We start from the raw sequence: 17,291 nt of genomic DNA on the forward strand, positions 1-17,291 counted from the left end.
TTATTACCCTGTGTATTATTTCTTGTAGAATCTTGAGGATGAGCTTCTGAATAACTCCATGTGGGAATTAGCAGTGGTTACTATATGTGATCCATTAAGTATAGGATTCAATACGGCAGATGTTCAAGTCATGAAGAACCTTCCAGATGTGTGTGTACAGTTGCTGAAAGCAGTAGCAAAATCCCCGTATAAGAGGATCTTGGAAACGTGTTTACAGAAAAAAATGACAATGGAACGGTAAACGCCTTTCACAATTATAAAATTTATTCTGGGGTTTACATTTGAAAGCTTATTCGCGCCATCTGTTGGTATGCAGAGTGAAACTTTACTGAAATGGTGAAACTCATTGACTGTTTTTAACCTCTCATTGTATTTTATTTTAACCATGAACAGGATTGAAGATCTGTGTACTGTTAATTTGTGTGATCCAGATATCAGACATCAGAGTGTTAAGTTGGGTGCCACGCTATCTGCTTGTAACCAGTTGTACAAGGCACAGTTGTTGACTTCTGTTCTGCATGCAAAGGTGAGAAAACTAAGCAGAACACACAAATGTAAATGTATGTAAATTTCTGCAACCTATCTATCGATCAAGGATTTTCTTCCTCCAGCTTAGAACTAATGATTGGGTACTAAGTATCTGGAGTTTCTTGGCTCCGTCTTAATTTTACCAGAGCTGCCTTACTTGCAATACATGTGTCAGAACAATTAGGGCTCATGCGTGGGGGGGGGGGGGGGGGCGCACTCTCTTTGGATTGCCGCTTAGCGGCCTCCTGGGCCGCAGCCTTCGTCCCCTGGGGGAACGCCCTACTTCCCCCTCTTCCAGACACCTGCTGAGCTCCGCCCACCGGTCCTCAAGACAGCCTTAACCGTTCCTGGCCAGCCACCTCTTTAGGCCGGCATCGGATTATCTGGGGTTATACCTCTAGTACAGTGTGCCATAATGTGGAGGAATTTATCCTCTTCCTGCCTTTTGTCATTGAGGCCGGCTTCCTAGTTTTCATGAAAAAATAAAATAAAGAATGTGCATCCATATGGGTCCCCTTTCTCAGCCCTCATCACCGCAGGACCACCCTGTCTGTGTGGTCCCAGACTGAGCCCGTGTTCTATCTCGGATAAGGAGGACCTTTCATAGTTTCCAATCCGCCCCCCGGGGCCGCTTGGTTGATTATTCTTCGCCTTCACAAATCCAGTGGGGGACAGCTGTAGTATTACCAATCCACCCTTCGGGGCCGTCTGGTTGATAATTCTCCACTTGCGCAATACAGTGGAGAACCTCTGGAATTCCAAATCCATCCTCCTGGGTCGTTTGGTTGATATTTCTCCACCTGCACAATTCAATAAAGGACCTTTGACATTCCCAATCCACCCTCCTGGGTCGTTTGGTTGATAATTCTCCACCTGCGCAATCCAGTGGGGGACCGCTGGAACTTCCCAATCCACCTCCAGGGTTGGTTGGTTTGTTGGTTGATAACTCTCTCCCGGCGCAATTCACTAAGGACCTCTGACATTCCCAATCCACCCTCCATGGTCGTTTGGTTGATAATTCTCCACCTGCACAATCCAGTGGGGGCCCTCTGGAACCTCCCAGCCACCCTCCGGGGTTGTTTGGTTGATAATGCACTGCCTTCGCAATCCAGTGGAGAGACCTCTAGAAGTTTCCATTCCACCCCTGGGTAGTTTGGTTGATGCATCCCCAGCTGCGCAGTCCACAACTGCCAGGGGCGAGATTCTGAGGGGTAGCCCTACGCGCAAGCGAACCACAGCAGGACATCTTTTCTCCTCGAATATCTCCGCACCCCCACCCTTCCTCCCTGAGTCACGCTCAGACACACCATCCCTTTCAGGGGAGAGTCCGTCCGAAGGGTTGGGGGGAGAATCACGGGTTCAGACCCTGACATGAGTCTGAAGCAATATCCTGAGATTGCATCTACGGTGGCCAGCAGTACTTGTCGTATGCATTACCCCTTCCTTAGGCGGAGTAACTACACTACTTCGGGATACAGTACTTGCCTTCTACATTGTCCCATAGGTGGACGAAGTACAATAACATGGGGTTCGGTACCTGCCATATGCATTAGCCCCTTCCATTGGTGGCGCGATGACGTTATCACTGGTTACATTGTTTGCTGTATGCATTACCCCCATACTTAGGTGCAATACTTGCACTCCCACGGGGTAAAGGACTCGCCATATGCACTAGTTCTTGCCGTGGGCATTCGCCCCCCTTCATAGATGGAGTATTCTCCCTACCACTGGCTTAAAGTATAACTGTTAGATATATATATATATATATATATATATATATATTTTTTTTTTTTATTGGATTGTGGTGATTAATATCACCTTGGTGGCCCTATTTCAACTTTTCACTGTGTACTCAATTTCCCCTTAATTCCACAGTTTTGTTCCCTGTACTGCCTACTTTTACCGGTGCTTAAAATAGGGTTGCTAGGCATGGTCTGTCTATGTGTTGAAGGACAGAGCACATAGAAGCAGGCAGCGTGCAAGGTCAGATTACTGACAGCCAGGGACTGTAAGTAAATTATTAAAGCCAGGTCCTCCCCAGCAGCTGGTAACAGTGCCTGGGCTGTGTGCACTTCTCCCTGTCCCTGCGCTTGGCAGACGCTCCCTTACTGACACTTTTGGGGGGGGGGCTATTGTTACTGGCTAGTGAGGGCAGACGGGATTAGCCTCAGGGTGAGGGCAGTGTCGGCCATCTTAACTGAATAGTGAAATTGCAGTTTTTTGCAGACTGGTTGCTAAGGGCTGAATCTTATTAAATATGGGGTAAGTTAGTCTAATAGTAACTGATTCTGGAATATCATGTTAACTACATGTATGAAAATTGAAATTAGGGTTTAAATGTGACAGTTATCCTTTAAGTACTTGCCGTATGCATTCATTCCACCTTCCATAGGTAGGGTAATTGCACTACCATTGAATACGGCTCCGACTGTCGCACTATCCTTCCATAGGCGGAGTGTTGCACATCACCGTGCTTTGTTTCATTACCCCCTTCCACAAGTGATCCACTAGCGGGGCAATAACTAAACATCTTCAGATGCTGCAATTCTGCGGCGCCACGGATCTAGGTGCTTTTGCTTATTTCACAAGGAGGTGTAGCAACAGTCGGTACTCGCGGGTGCCCAGTACTCTTACTCTAGTGCTATATGTGTACCACCAGTGGACACAGTAGCTATTCCTCATTGTATCCTTCTTTTCCTTTGGTGCTGGTTGGGCATGATTATGACATCCTCTGTCTTCTCAGGGGCTTTCCTAGCATCACTTATGTATCCTAGACACCCCCATCTCCATAAGCCTCCATTGTTCGTCATGATATTGTCCGCATCAATACGTAGTGTGTACACCATTGCACATATATGGTGAGTATGTTCCAGCGAGTCGAGTGTTTCACTGACTCCGTATTCTCTATCCACCACTCCTCCTTCTCTGGGAAAGTGGTTATGTTGGCACTCTGGTTTAGCTACTACAGTGTGTTCTCCTCCACAGGTGCAGTTTTTCGCTAATGCTCGAGTTTGAGGTCGCTGCAGTGGGACATCCCCTCAGGTAGGGGTCCTACACTGGCGCTGGCTTGGCAGTTGCTCCTGTTCAGTGCCCTTCCAGGTAGAGTTTTTATTGTTAGCTCTACTTATCTGGAGCAGTATGGTACGTGGCTTCCACAGATAGTCTCAGGCCCCCCCCCCCCCCCTCAGTTTTGTGCTGATGGGGCAAGCGCTGGCTACTACTGTGGGAGCGGTATTGGTTCTTGCTGCACAGCTCTTTCGTCAGGTGGTGGACTCTTCTTGCACTGAATTCGGTGGCCTTTGCGGGTGGCCCCCTCCTCTGCCGGGGTATTAGGCTAGCAATACAGTGTGACTCCCAGACAGAGTTTTTCAAAACAGTCACTTAATTCCTGGCTACTTCTGTATATCGCCGGTCTCAGACGGGGAATGGGCTTAGACCTAGCCTGATCTTCTATCTTTTTCACCTTCTGGCTCATGGTTCATAGCTACCCCGCAAGCCTTGGTAGCGCCTACGTTACTACCGTACCTCATCTGCATTTGCACGGTGATATTCGTTTTGTGGCTTCCATTTCCAGACACGCTTTGGTCCAGACCGGTGGGCTGTGGCGCCCACCACATCCCTCCTTCTACAGGGAATCCTTTCATGTTCCCGGGTGTGCTAACTGTGTCCACACCACAGCTGCCACCTTCTCTCCCGGGCAAGAGATCCGGAAGCATGCAGCGTGGATTCCCTGATATCTCCTTGACGGGAGTTCTCCCTCCTTTACGTGTTTTCCCCCTTCCCCCTCCTACCCAGGCTTCCACGTAAGATCAAGATGGAGGGCATTCCGACAACTTCTAGTCACTCTGGATTGGCCGTCACGCATGGTACGCCGACCTCGTTCTCCTTCTAGGAGATGTCCCTTGGTCACTGCCACTCAGAGACGACATTCCTTCACAGGGTCCGGTCTTACATCGGCATTAGGGTCTTTTGGTTTAGCGGTGTGGCTATTGAAACCGCCATTCTAACGTGGAGAGGGTTTTTCGGCAGACGTCATCCGCACTATGATTCGGGCCAGGAAGCCTGCATCACCCAGGATCTATTATAGGACCTGGAGGTCCTTCCTGGGCTTCTGTAAAGGCCGGGGGATCCCCTCACTTTTTTCTCTCCCCACAGTCCTCTCCTTGGCCCTTGGTTTAGCCCTTAGTTCCTTGATGGGTCAGGTGTTGGCGCTTCTGTCCTGGGGGACACAGCTTTTCCAGCGTCCTCTGGCTCCCCTAGTGCCCATGAAACCCTTCCTTCAGGGAGTGGCACGTATGGTTCTTCCGTACCGTCCTCTACCGCCTTGGGATCTGAAAATAGTTCTCTCAGCGCTCCAGTCTTGTCCCTTTTGAGCTATTGCAGGAGATCTCACTCTGACTCCTAGGTACTAGGTAGTTTTTCTTGTGACTGTCACATCCATCAGACGAGTGTCCGTGTTGGGGGTGCTCTCTTGCAGAGAACCCTTCCCGGGTCTTCACAAGGATAAGGCGGTTCTCCGGCCCATTCCTTCTTTCTCCCGAAGGTGGTCTCTGACTTCCATATCAATGAAGAAATTGTCCTTGCTGCACTGTCCCTCTCCTTCACACCCTAGGGAAGGGAGTTACATCATTGGACGTTGTCAGGGCTCTTATCATTGTTAGCAGCTTCCAGTCCCTTCTGGCGTACGGAACCCCTTTTTGTCATCCGGAGTGTCCACGCAAGGGTTTGGAGGCCTCCAAGGTGGCAATTGCACGATGGATTCGGTCTGCAAGTGCTGAACCATACTGCCTCCGGAGCAGGGTTCCGCCCTTAGGTGTCACGGCTCACTCCAACAGTGTGGTGGGCGCTTCTTGGGCTCTGAGGAATCGTGCTTCGGCTGCACAGTTGTGTTAGGCGGCTACTTTGTCCACCTTACACACATTCACTAAATTTTTCCAGGTGCATACTTATGCATCGGCGGACGCTGCCTTGGGCTGCATGGTCTTGCAGGTGGCAGTTTCTTAGATGCCTGCAGGGGCGCTTGCTTCCATGGGTGGTTTTTCCCTCCCTGTGGACTGCTTTTGGACGGCCCACGGTTCCTGTGTACCCCAGTGAATATAGGCGAGAAAAGGAGATTTTTGTATAACTTACCAGTAAAATCTTTCTCGCTCTTCATTGGGAGACACAGCACCCACCCAATATTGTTGTTGTTCGACCAGAGTTGTGGCAGTTGCTGGTTTGAACCCCGTTGGGTCTTTCGGCATGGTTGGTGTTCCATGTTTTTTCTTGGTTGGCTTGCTTCTCCTACTGCTTGTGCACAAACTGAAGCTCTTTCTCCAGGCTGGAGGGGGTATAGCTGCCAGGGAGGAGCTAGCAGCTTTATCTAGTGTCAACGCCTCCTAGAGGACATAGCTATACCATGGTTCCGGTGTCCCCCAATGAAGAGCGAGAAAGAGATTTTACTGGTATGTTATACAAAAATCTCCTTTTTCCGGCATAGCGTTCCGTCGTAGGGGCTCTATACCGCTAAAGAACTGATCAGTTTTTTCCCCATGCATTCTGAATGGAGAGCAATCCATTCAGGATGCATCATGATGTCTTCAGTTCAGTCTTTTTGACGTTTAGGACGGAGAAAATACCGCAGCATGCTGCAGTTTTCTCTCCGGCCCAAAAAACTGAACACTTGCCTGAATGCTGGATCCGGCGTTTTTTCCATAGGAATGTAATACTGCAATGCCGAATTCGTTTTTCCGGTCTGCGCATGCAATGCATTTGTGAAACGTATCCGGATCAGTCTACAAATGCTGTCCATTTGCATGCAGATTGCAGGATCCGGCAGGCAGTTGCATCGACGGAACTGCTTGCCGGATCACTCTGCCGCAAGTGTGAAAGTAGCCTAAGGCGACATCCACATAGGACAGGTAAAATCTACTGCAGCTTTGGCATTTTATTTTTACACAATTTTATACTATGCGTTGCAATAGATGTAATCCGCAGTAAACATTTACAGAAATAATTGACATGTTGTGTTTTTACAGTCCTCTGCTCATATCAGTTTATGCCGAATGTTTTTCTATAGCTCGTGGATGAGATTTGTCAGCCACTTTTCTGCTAGTGTAATGCACTGTGGATTTTCTGCCTGCGGATGTAAAATCTGTGCAATAATTACTATTGTCAAATAAAAATATTGTAACCTTATTTCTAAAGTCAATAGTATGGCTATGATTTATGTATCTACTTTTGATGCCTTGAATCAAACATGGTGGCTTCTAGTTGCAGTTTTATTCTTGCAGTTGAAAGAAAAAGGAAAAAGTCTGGTACCGTGTTAGCCAATAGAAAACTAGTTTAGTGCTCTCATTAAGAGAAACACAATAAGAGTATTGCAGGTTTGATACCTTTTAATGGCTAACAAAAATAGAAGTAATGATGTTACATAGCGAGCTTTCGAGACATCACCGGTCTCTTCATCAGGCGTACTACAAGAATATATGAAGAAATAGCAATATCTATACAATAAGAACACAGACATGGGGGAATGAATGGACATTTGGAAAAAATAAAAAAAATAAAAAAAACCCGCAGAACAACATATTAAAGAATCTTGAGAATGAGTCCTTAATTATCTTACAGATAAGGGATGTGAAAGTTTTATGGTCTCTAAATTGATGTTATCTCAGAGACCTGGTTCCCCGACTCTGTCTATAGAAGACTCTTTAGATCTTGCAGTGTGTCATAAAAGCCATTGTTAGCCATTAAAAGGTATCAAACCTACAATACTCTTATTTTGTTTCTCTTAATGAGAGCACTAAACTAGAATTCTTGCAGTTTACACATTTTTGCACTATTAACCTGTATATCTTGTGTTTAGGTTACTGGTCTTGGATTTACTGTTGGTTCCAAACTCCTTTCAGTGGTTTATAAAGGCATTGCTGCCAGTAATGATAGAAAGTCCTTACCATCTCTAGACATCAGCAGTAAACGTCTTGCTGAAGGAATTTTACAGCTTGCTTTTAATTTCGGTGGACAGGTAATTTATTTTTCAACCAATTATCTATGAAGCAGTGTACTTAAAATTATTTTAAAGGGAATATATCACCTGAATTTTATAATTTACTAAAACCAGGCACTAAAGCATTTTTATTTTCCCTATTCTGTTTTCTGACTGTATATGTCTGTTCTCTTTTTGTACATGATTATGGGGGCTCACACCTTGCTTGAGCTGCTACTTTGAGCTGTTAACAGCAGATCAGAGATATGCTTTGCAGCAGCTGCATGAGCATAGGAGCCTGGTGTCTGGAGATGATTTGATTGATTTCTGTGAGAGAGTGGCCTTGTGGACACTCTATGGCCTGTGAAGAGATCATTGTGCAATGGGTGGGTGAGTTGCATTAATCATCTACAGTCAGGGGTAGATTCTGTATTATCTTTACAGAGGTGTTACTTGTCATTGCAGTCCTGCCTATGAAGATAATGAGAAGACTGCTGAGAAATGATCGCTTATAGTGATAGTTTAAGTGATAGATGAATAGGAAGTGACAGCCTGCTGGGAGGCTTAGTGACCAGTGTGAGATTTATTTTATCATCTATTTTGTGCTAGGATTTATTTTGTTCTGCTCTGTTATAGGAGTAGAAAAACAAAAATAATGGAAACTCTGGATCAGTTCACACTCGATCCTCCAACACAGATCTGAAACAAATCCTTCTGAGGAAAATTAGAAAAACCTTACCAAACAGTAAACATATGTTTATTGTAAGAACTTGACAATAGGTCATTTTCTGACAATATCTTCCCTTTAACTTTTAGTAGCTGATCTTACCTTTTGGCGGTAAAATAGTTAGAAATTTGATAATGAACCAGAGATTACAGCAGTAAATGTGATTGAAGTTTTACACAGGTCTTTCTTTTTTTTTCTTGACAAAAGAGCAGATAAGTAAAAAAAAACTGCAGTTTAACACTATGTTGTATGTACTGATTCTACCTTGCAGCCTGTGTACAAATCTTGATATGACTTTAACTGTTCATGTATTACGGTATATGGTCACCCATTTATCTAAGTAATGTTTCGGCGAGTGCAGTGAAAATGTGAAACAGTTGAGAAAACCCTTCTGTGGCAAAAACAACTTTTTTCAAGTAGTTGAGACACTAGATTGACTTAATATGAAACAGTGGTGTTGTATGAGACAGTCGCTTTTAGGATTCTAAACAGCAAGATGAATATATTTTAGTTTAATGGATTCATACATATTCTGTGGTTGCTTGCTTTCTTCCATTAAATTTGTGCTCCTTTTCAGTGTGAAGAACTCGTAAGCCTATTGCTGAACACAGTAGTTTTAACAGTGCCGTTGTCTGGAAGTTCTCAGAGAAACTTCATCAATTTTTCTCATGGAGAGTATTTCTACAGTTTGTTTTCTGAAACTATTAACAGGGAACTGTTGAAGAACCTGGACACAGTAGTACCTCATCTACTCAATTCATCTACAGAAAATCCTAAAATGGTAACCAGATATGGGTTATTGTTTGGTTGCATTCAGAAATTCAGGGCACACTCAGAATGATTTGTTGTATTTAAAGGGGTTCTCCAGGCTTTTAAAATTGATGACCTATCCTCTTTATCACCTACTGACTCCAATTAGGATAATGGAATCTACACCTTTGACCCCATGCTGGGTATAATGACCTCTGACCCCATGCTGGGTATAATTACCAGATGTTAATTCAGTTACATATTTATTCCCAGAGAATTCTTGTACAGTCACTCAGAATTGAGAAAGCTCGTTGGAAGAACAAGTGAAACGTTTTAAAGAAATACAGTACGTCCTGTTGCCTTGATTTATTATTTACAGATATCCTCAGGATAGGTCATCAATATCAGATTGGCGGGGGTCCAACACCCGGCACCCCACCGATCAGCTGTTTGAAGAGACGGCATGCACAGTGCGCACGTGCCGTCTCCCTTCTCTATTCCTGTCCACTGCTGCTATTCCATAGACCTAGCCACAGGAAGAGAGAAGGGAGACGGCACGCTGCGCTCGCCGTCTCCTCATACAGCTGATCGGTGGGGTGGACTCTTCGGTGGGGGTGCCTGCTCATCAATATTAAAAGTCCAGAGAACCCTTTTACTATATTCAGTTCATGAGCACACAAGTAGAATTGAATGTATTAAATAAAGCATCAACAGATCATTATAAGATTGAAAAATGCTTCTAGTGGCACCTCTCACTTGTAACTGAGTATGGTTCCACCTGTTTCTCAATATTAGGTTGCAGCCATCAAATGATATTGAGGAAAAAACTGTTATTCTCACTGATCATGGTGCAAGATTAATAATTTGTATTGGGCTACTTTCAGACTCTTGTTTGGTGCGGATCCGTCATGGATCTGCACAAACGCATCCGTTCAGATAATACAACCGCATGCATCCGTTCAGAACGGATCAGTTTATATTATCTGCAGGCAGCGTTTTGGTGTCTGTTACCGAAGCGGAATGGAGGCCGAACGGATCTAAACTGATGCATTCTGAGCGGATTCTTAGCCATTCAGAATGTATTAAGGGCAAAGCTGATCCATTTTGGACCGCTTGTGAGAGCCCTGAACGAATCTTGCAAACGGAAACCAAAACGCCAGTGTGATAATATTAGTAAGGCTAATTTGCCTTACTAATATTATCATCATTGATGTAGTATAGAAGTTCCTCCTGTTTGGTGGATCAATGCTAAATGAGCCTGCAAACACTTAGGGCAGATTTACTAATAAAATGCATCAGAATGCTAATGCTTTTTAATGTCCGTCCCCTGGATATATAAAAATCTGTATGTATTTTTTTTTTTTCCATGAAGGTAAGCTCAGTCTTGAATGGAATGTTAGACCAAAGCTTTAGACAGCGTTCAGTCCAGAAGCAGCAGGGCACACAGTTGGTGAATTCTGTTCTTAAAAATTGGATGAAACTGGAGAGCTGGTGGGCCACAGACTCTTCACCAGAAAGCAAAATGGCAGTTCTAACATTACTTGCGAAAGTGCTACAGGTATTGATAACACAAGACAATCAATCAGTCCTTCTTGATTTGTATTTATTTTTTAGAATCATATGGTTTAGACCAGTGATGCCCAACCTGCGGTCCTCCAGCTGTTGCAAAACTACAATTCCCAGCATGTCTGGACAGCCTACAGTTATTGGTCTATAACAGGGCACTGTGCAAGTTGTAGTTTTACAAAAGCTGGAGGGGCGCAGGTTGGGCATCCCTGGTTAAGACTATGCACCTATGACATTTTTAGTTTTCACCTGATGTTTGTTTGCAGTTCCATACAGAGCTATGGGATTTCGACTCTCCTTTTTTTGTACTTTGTATGTAATTAGTAAATGCATCTGCTTTGCTCCCTGTATTTTTATGTCAATTGTATAATTTTCTTACAGTTAGACTCTATTTTTACAGATTAAGTTCACATTAATTTCCATCTATTTGTATATAATGTTCCCTGCATTTGTCCTATACTGTCTTTAAAGAGGACCTTTCACTAGAATAAAAAATCTAAACTAACTATACAGACATGGAGAGTGGCGCCCAGGGATCTCCCTGTACTTACTGTTATACCTGGGCGCCGCTCCGTTCTCCCAGTATAGCCTACGGTATCTTCATAGTTAGGCTCCACCCAGTTGAACCTGCCAGCGTCTCATTCTCCCATGCTGTAGTGCTGGCCAATCACAGCGCTCGGCTCATAGCCTGAGAGAGAAAAAAGCCTCTCAGGCTATGAGCTGAAAGCTGGGATTGGCCAGCGCTACAGCATGGGAGAAGGAGATGTCGGCAGGTTCCACTGGGTGGAGCCTAACTATGAAGATACCGGAGGCTATACCGGGAGAACCGAGCGGCGCCCAGGTATAACAGTAAGTGCAGGGAGATCCCTGGGCACCGCTCTCCATGTCTGTATAGTTAGTTTAGATTTTTTATTCTAGTGAAAGGTCCTCTTTAAATCTGTGTGCTGACAGTACTAAGAATGGCAAAGGAATTGGGCAGTAAAATGAAATATCAATCTTGTGTTTCATCCTGTGTGATTCTGTACTTTTGTATTTTCAGATTGAATCTACTGTGTCCTGTGATACAAACCACCCGGCTTTTAATGACATTTTTAGTACCTATCTGAGCATTCTCTTGGATCAGAAGCTTGGGCTGAATTTGAAAGTATGTTTATCAGAATGCATATACATTTTCTTAGGCTCTGTTAAAGGGTTTGTGCCAAGTTTAAAAGATAGGATAGAGGATAACTGACTGATTTGTGAGGGTCCTATGTCCCCATCCTGATGAAGCATATACCGTACATTAACACAAAAGCTGAAGAGTCCACCCATGAAAATTCATGCACATGGAACAATCAAAATGTTACATTTCCTTTCTCCATCTACTTGTGTCACATCCATAATAATATTATAGATCTGGTGTATAGTGCAGTACATTACATACCCTCTGCTTTACATAATCTGTCAGCTGATGGTATAACACATTACAACATATTACCCACTTTTTTATTTCAGCAATTCTCATTTTAGGGCAGCCATAGTCACCATTTGGCCAGTACAGAATCAGTTTGTTCTGCTCCCCTTCTCTCTGTGCAAGCCGGGTCTTCAGTATGGATCCTAATGGAGATTCTTTGTTTGTGACAGGAAAATGCTGATTAGTGGTGCTGCTGTCACTCACTGACAAGCAGATCTGCGAATTAACACTTTCCCCTCGATTGGTCCTCTGGGACAGTCATAATGCTGTTAATGTTTTGTTTAATGGCAAATGCTTGGGTCCAGGCTAGTAGAGTAAAGGTGCATTTACACGGCCCGAGAATCGTGCAGATTATCAGGAACAACTGTTCCTGCAAACGGTCGTTACAAACAACCCGGCCTTGTAAATGTTCCACCGATGGACAAACAAAAAACTTGTTCATGGGGTGATCCTGTCGTTTTTACAGGCACCACCGATCATGGCTTCTCGGCCCGTGTAAATCCAGCTTAAAGCCTCATTCATTCGTCAGTGTTTTGGTGAGCGTTTTCCATCAGTGATTTTGAGCCATAATCAGGATTGGCGCCTCCACAGACATATTGTATAAGGGAAAGATCTGTGCCTGTTCTGTGTTTAGAGCCGTGCCTGGTTTTGGCTTAGAATCATTGACCAAAACACTGACTTGTGAATAAGGCATAACTCTTACAAAGGATTTGTTGCAGGGGGACTACAGGCTTCCCCAGCTTATTGGACCCTTTCATAATTATGCTACTTCATTCTTGACTGAAGATGCATGCTTATTCAGTTGGGTAGACTGTAGCACTACTTGGGTAGACAGCTTGTATTCTACATCAATCAAGGATCAGGCATGTTGGAATACAGTATGTCCACTCGTATTTGTGATCTTCAGATGATTCTGCCAAAATTTGTGCGTTCTGCAGACTCTGATGTAAATTCTATGGTCCGATAATCCCAGTGTAAAAGCCTTTCGATTGTGTTTTCGAACCACTGTGTTATAACCTATGCTTGGGTTATTTGGTGCAGAATGCTTATATTGCTGCATTTATTTCATAGAGTCAGACTATTATCATACTTCCTTTCTTCACCAACCTAAAAGAAGAACGATTGACAGAGTTAAAGCATACCCTTGATCAGTTTGTTGCCTTTAACTTTCCAATGAAATCTGATGAATTTCCTAAAGGCACTTTAAAGTTCAATAATTATGTGGACTGTGTAAAAAAGGTAAGCAATGTTCTTTCCAGATATCATTTCCATCTATGACATCATTCATCTTCAAATAATTATTCCCCTGTTAACTTTTTATTGAAATGTGTTCTGTTCAAAAAGACAATTAACTTCATGCATAAAAACTGTGCCATTACATCTGTTAGGCCACTTTCACATGGTCAGTATTTGGTCTGTATTTTGCATCAGTATTTGGAAGCCAAAATAAAATATAATGGAAATATTTGTATCTCTTCTGTGTTTTGGACACACCCTTGTTTTTGTTCTTACAAATATTGATCATATGCCGATGCAAAATACTGACCATGTGAAAGTGGCCATATTCAGTAGTGTTCAGTAAAATATAGTTATTACATCAAGACTTGCTTTATAGGGGTTTTCCCATGGAGGATGACCTCTTTCCAGAATTCAGCCACATCTGCAATCAGCTGTGGTCATTGTGGGAAGCTAAAGGTGGCCATTTTTTTCCGCTGCAGCAAAATGTAGTACTACTCGGGTGCCCATTAATGGCTCTGTAATATATAGACATACCAACATCTCCAGAATGTGATCCACTATTTGCAGCAGATCTCTTCACTTGTTTAGTAAAGAGGGGTCCTGAGTAGGCATGAGCGAACGTATGTTTTCAAGTTTGACGTACAAGGTTCAGGTTATCTAAGAATTCTGTTATGGATTCCGCTACCACAGACTACAAGTTATTGTGCGTGGTAGAGAAATCCGTAAGAGAATTCTTAGATAACCCGAACCTTGTACGCCGAACTTGAAAACAGAAGTTAGCTCAACAGAGAATTTCCTGTTTCTTTAACATCTTTTTTGAAACTCCTGCTTCAAAAGAAAAAACAAACAGTTGGCAATCTAGTGGTAAGCAAGGAAAGACGTTCTGTTGTGGAAAAGGGTTGATTTGATTAGTTAAAGGGTCTCTACCATCAGAATTACTGTTATGTAGCTGACTGACATTAGCGATGTGCTAATGTCAGCATTACATAACAGTATGTTTTTAACATTTCTCCCTGCAGCCGTTCTGATCAAATGCACACTTTTATAATATCAGTAAATTATCTGTGGATCACTTCAGCTGGACAAGGTGGAACAGCGATCAACCCGATTCTATAGTCACACATGCGGTTTATCTCAAATATCGATTGCGATTTATCACTTTTATCTTTTGCCATTTGTGCTACACTGTTGCATGTATTAGTGCTGCTATAATTGTCATATTGTTGCTGCCTTAGTATATATTGTACATTGTTACACAATTATTATTGTCCACATGGACTAGAATGTTATATCTTTTTATCACTGAATAAATATCTCATTATAGTAACATATATAGAGTGCCTGGTCTATCCCTTTCATATTATTACTTTTATAATATGCTAATGAGCTTCTAGGTGCTATGTGGGCGTAGATGCAGCATCTAGAGGCTCTGTCTACTCACTCTTTATTCCGCCAAGGTCCTCCGTTCTGCCAGCCCCGCTCCTCTTGATTGATGTCACGGTTGCAGCATCGTTGACGAAATCTCGCGCCTGCGACGTCCACTTCTGTATGGCAGGGTCTCTGGGCGACACGGTCCCTTCCGGTCCCCCTATTTACCAGGGGAGGTAGAGAACAGTACGGGGGAGAGCGCTCGGCCCTCCGGTGGAGAACAGTGACAGGCAGCGCTGTGAGGGTTACCTCCCAGGATCAGCACAAAAAGCTGTCCTTTCGTGCACAACCATCCTGGCGTTCCAGAGCTCAGGCCGCTCGACCTTTCACGGCTAAGCAATCCTCAGCTTGAAGGTGCGACCCCACCTAACAGGGTGGGGAGTCGCCTCCTCCTCTTTTAGGATGTCTGGTGCCCCCACATCTCCGATGCTTGGGCACTTGAAATTGTATCTTCAGGGTACACGATCGAGCCATCAGCGCTTCCTGGACGTTTTCAATTGGAGACTGTCATTATCAAATTGTCGTCCTTCCTTTTGGACTGGCAACTGTGCCTCGGGTCTTCACAAAGATACTGGCCCCCCTTCTCACCCTGCTCCGTTCCAGAGGCATCTTCCTTATGCCTTATCTGGACGTCATCCTCATCAAGGCTTCCTCTTTCGCATAAGGGCCGAGCAGCATGGCTTCGGGTGGCTGGTCAATCTTCAGAAATCATCTGACTCCTTCCAGACAACTTGTGTTTCTGGGCATGCTTCTGGACACGGAAGCGGCACAGGTTCACCTACCCCGGACAATCACCTGGCTTTTCACTGCTCCGTGAGATTTCTTCTCAACTGCAGGCTCCCATCCATCCGCCTCTTAACATTAAGGTGTTAGGGAGGATGCTCGCCTGTTTCGAGGCGAGTCTCTTTGCCCAGTTCCACTCTCTCATGTTCCAGAGAGCGATCCTGTCCTCCTGGGACAAATCGTCCGAGAGTCTGGACTGTCCCATCCGCCTCTCTCCTCAGGTGAGGTCGTCCCTCTGTTGGTGGCTGTCCTGGACGGTTGTTACCACCGATGCCAGTCTGCAAGGTTGGGGAGATGTTTTCCCTCCCAGGAAAGTCCAAGGCACATGGTCTCGGTCGGAGTCCAAGCTTCCGATCAATGTCCTGGAGCTCAGGGCGATTCTTCTATCCCACCGGTCAGAGTTCAGTCGGACAACGCTACGGTGGTGGTGTACATCAACCACCAGGGGGGGTACGCGCAGCTCTGCGGTGATTAAGGAATCTGCCAAGATCTTGCGGTGAAAGGAGGCCCGCGTACCGGCATTTTCAGCAATCTACATCCCTGGTGTGGAGAACTGGACTGCGGACTTCCTCAGCAGGACGACCGTAGATCCGGGCGAGTGGTCCCTGCACCCGGAGGTGTTCGAGGCGATCTGTCTGTGTTGGGGTCGCCTGGACGTGGACTTGATGGCCTCGGGACTCAATCGAAAGCTTTCCACCTTTCTCTCCCGAGCAAGAGATCCAGAAGCATGCGGCGGAGTTTGGATCTCCCTTGGCAGGAGTTCTCCCTCCCTTACGTGTTTTCCCCCCTTCCCCCTCCTACCCATGGTTCTACAGAAGATCAGGATGGAGGGCATTCTGACGATCCTTGCCGCGCGTGGTACGCCGACCTCGTTTGCCTTCTAGGAGACGTCCCTTGGTGACTGCCACTCAGAGACTACCTTCTTTTGCAGACTACCTTCTTTGGCTATTGTGACGCAAAGAGGGTTTTTGGTGGACGTCATCCGCACTAGGATTCAGGCCAGGAAGCCTGCATCGTCCAGGTTCTATTACAGAACCTGGAGGTCCTTCCTGGGCTTCTGTGAAAGCCGGAACAGCCCCCCACTTCATTTTTCGCTCCCCACGTTCCTATTCTTTTTACAATCAGGGTTGGACCTTGGTTTAGCCCTTAGTTCCTTGAATGGTCAGGTGTCAGAGCTTTCTATCTTTTTCCAGCACCTTCTGGCCCCCCTGGGGCCCATAAAAACCGTAGTGGCACATAAGGTTCCTCCATACCTTCCTCCTTTACAGCCTTGAGATCTGAATTTAGTCCTCTCAGCACTCCAGACTTCACCCTTTGAGCCCTTGTGGGAGATTTAACTGTGATTCCTGTCCTGGAAGTTTTTCTTGTGGCTATCACATCCATCAGACGGGTGTCTGAGTTGGCTGCACTCTCTTTAAGAGAACCCATCCTGGTTCTTCATAAGGATAAAGCGGTTCTTCGGCCCGTTCCTTCCTTTCTCCCGAAGGTGGTCTCTGACTTCCATATCAATGAAAAAATTGTCCTTCCTTTACTGTGTCCCTCTCCCTCACACCCTAGGGAAAGGGACTTACACCATTTGGACATTGTCAGGGCTCTGAAGATTTATTTGGCAGCGTCCAGTTCCTTCCGGCGTACGGACTCCCTTTTTGTCATCCCGGAGGGGCCTCACAAGGGATTGGCGGCCTCCAAGGTGGCAATTGCACGTTGGATTCAGTCTGCAATTGCTGAAGCATACTGCGCCCGGGGGTAGGGTTCCGCTATTACGTGTTGGGCTCTGAGAAATTGCTCTTCGGCCGCACAGTTGTGCAAGGTGGCTACCTGGTCCTCCTTTTACACATTCACAAAATTCT

General features: G+C 45.1%; 1 protein-coding gene across 2 annotated transcripts in view; it reads left to right on the top strand.

Moving 5' to 3' along the window:
* The window catches only part of PRKDC (protein kinase, DNA-activated, catalytic subunit), a 408,896-nt gene that overhangs the window by 249,679 nt on the left and 141,926 nt on the right, over positions 1-17,291 (top strand). The window contains exons 33-39 of one of the 2 annotated variants that reach the window (XM_044294047.1): positions 29-237; positions 394-526; positions 7,376-7,534; positions 8,800-9,003; positions 10,345-10,530; positions 11,578-11,682; positions 13,063-13,230. In XM_044294047.1, coding sequence (XP_044149982.1) covers positions 29-237; positions 394-526; positions 7,376-7,534; positions 8,800-9,003; positions 10,345-10,530; positions 11,578-11,682; positions 13,063-13,230 — 1,164 coding nt within the window. The remainder of the gene's footprint in view (positions 1-28; positions 238-393; positions 527-7,375; positions 7,535-8,799; positions 9,004-10,344; positions 10,531-11,577; positions 11,683-13,062; positions 13,231-17,291) is intronic. The other variant, XM_044294048.1, reaches the window with a different exon arrangement.

This window comes from Bufo gargarizans, chromosome 5, assembly GCF_014858855.1.
Source record: "Bufo gargarizans isolate SCDJY-AF-19 chromosome 5, ASM1485885v1, whole genome shotgun sequence".
In the NCBI taxonomy this organism is placed as follows: Eukaryota; Metazoa; Chordata; class Amphibia; order Anura; family Bufonidae; genus Bufo; species Bufo gargarizans.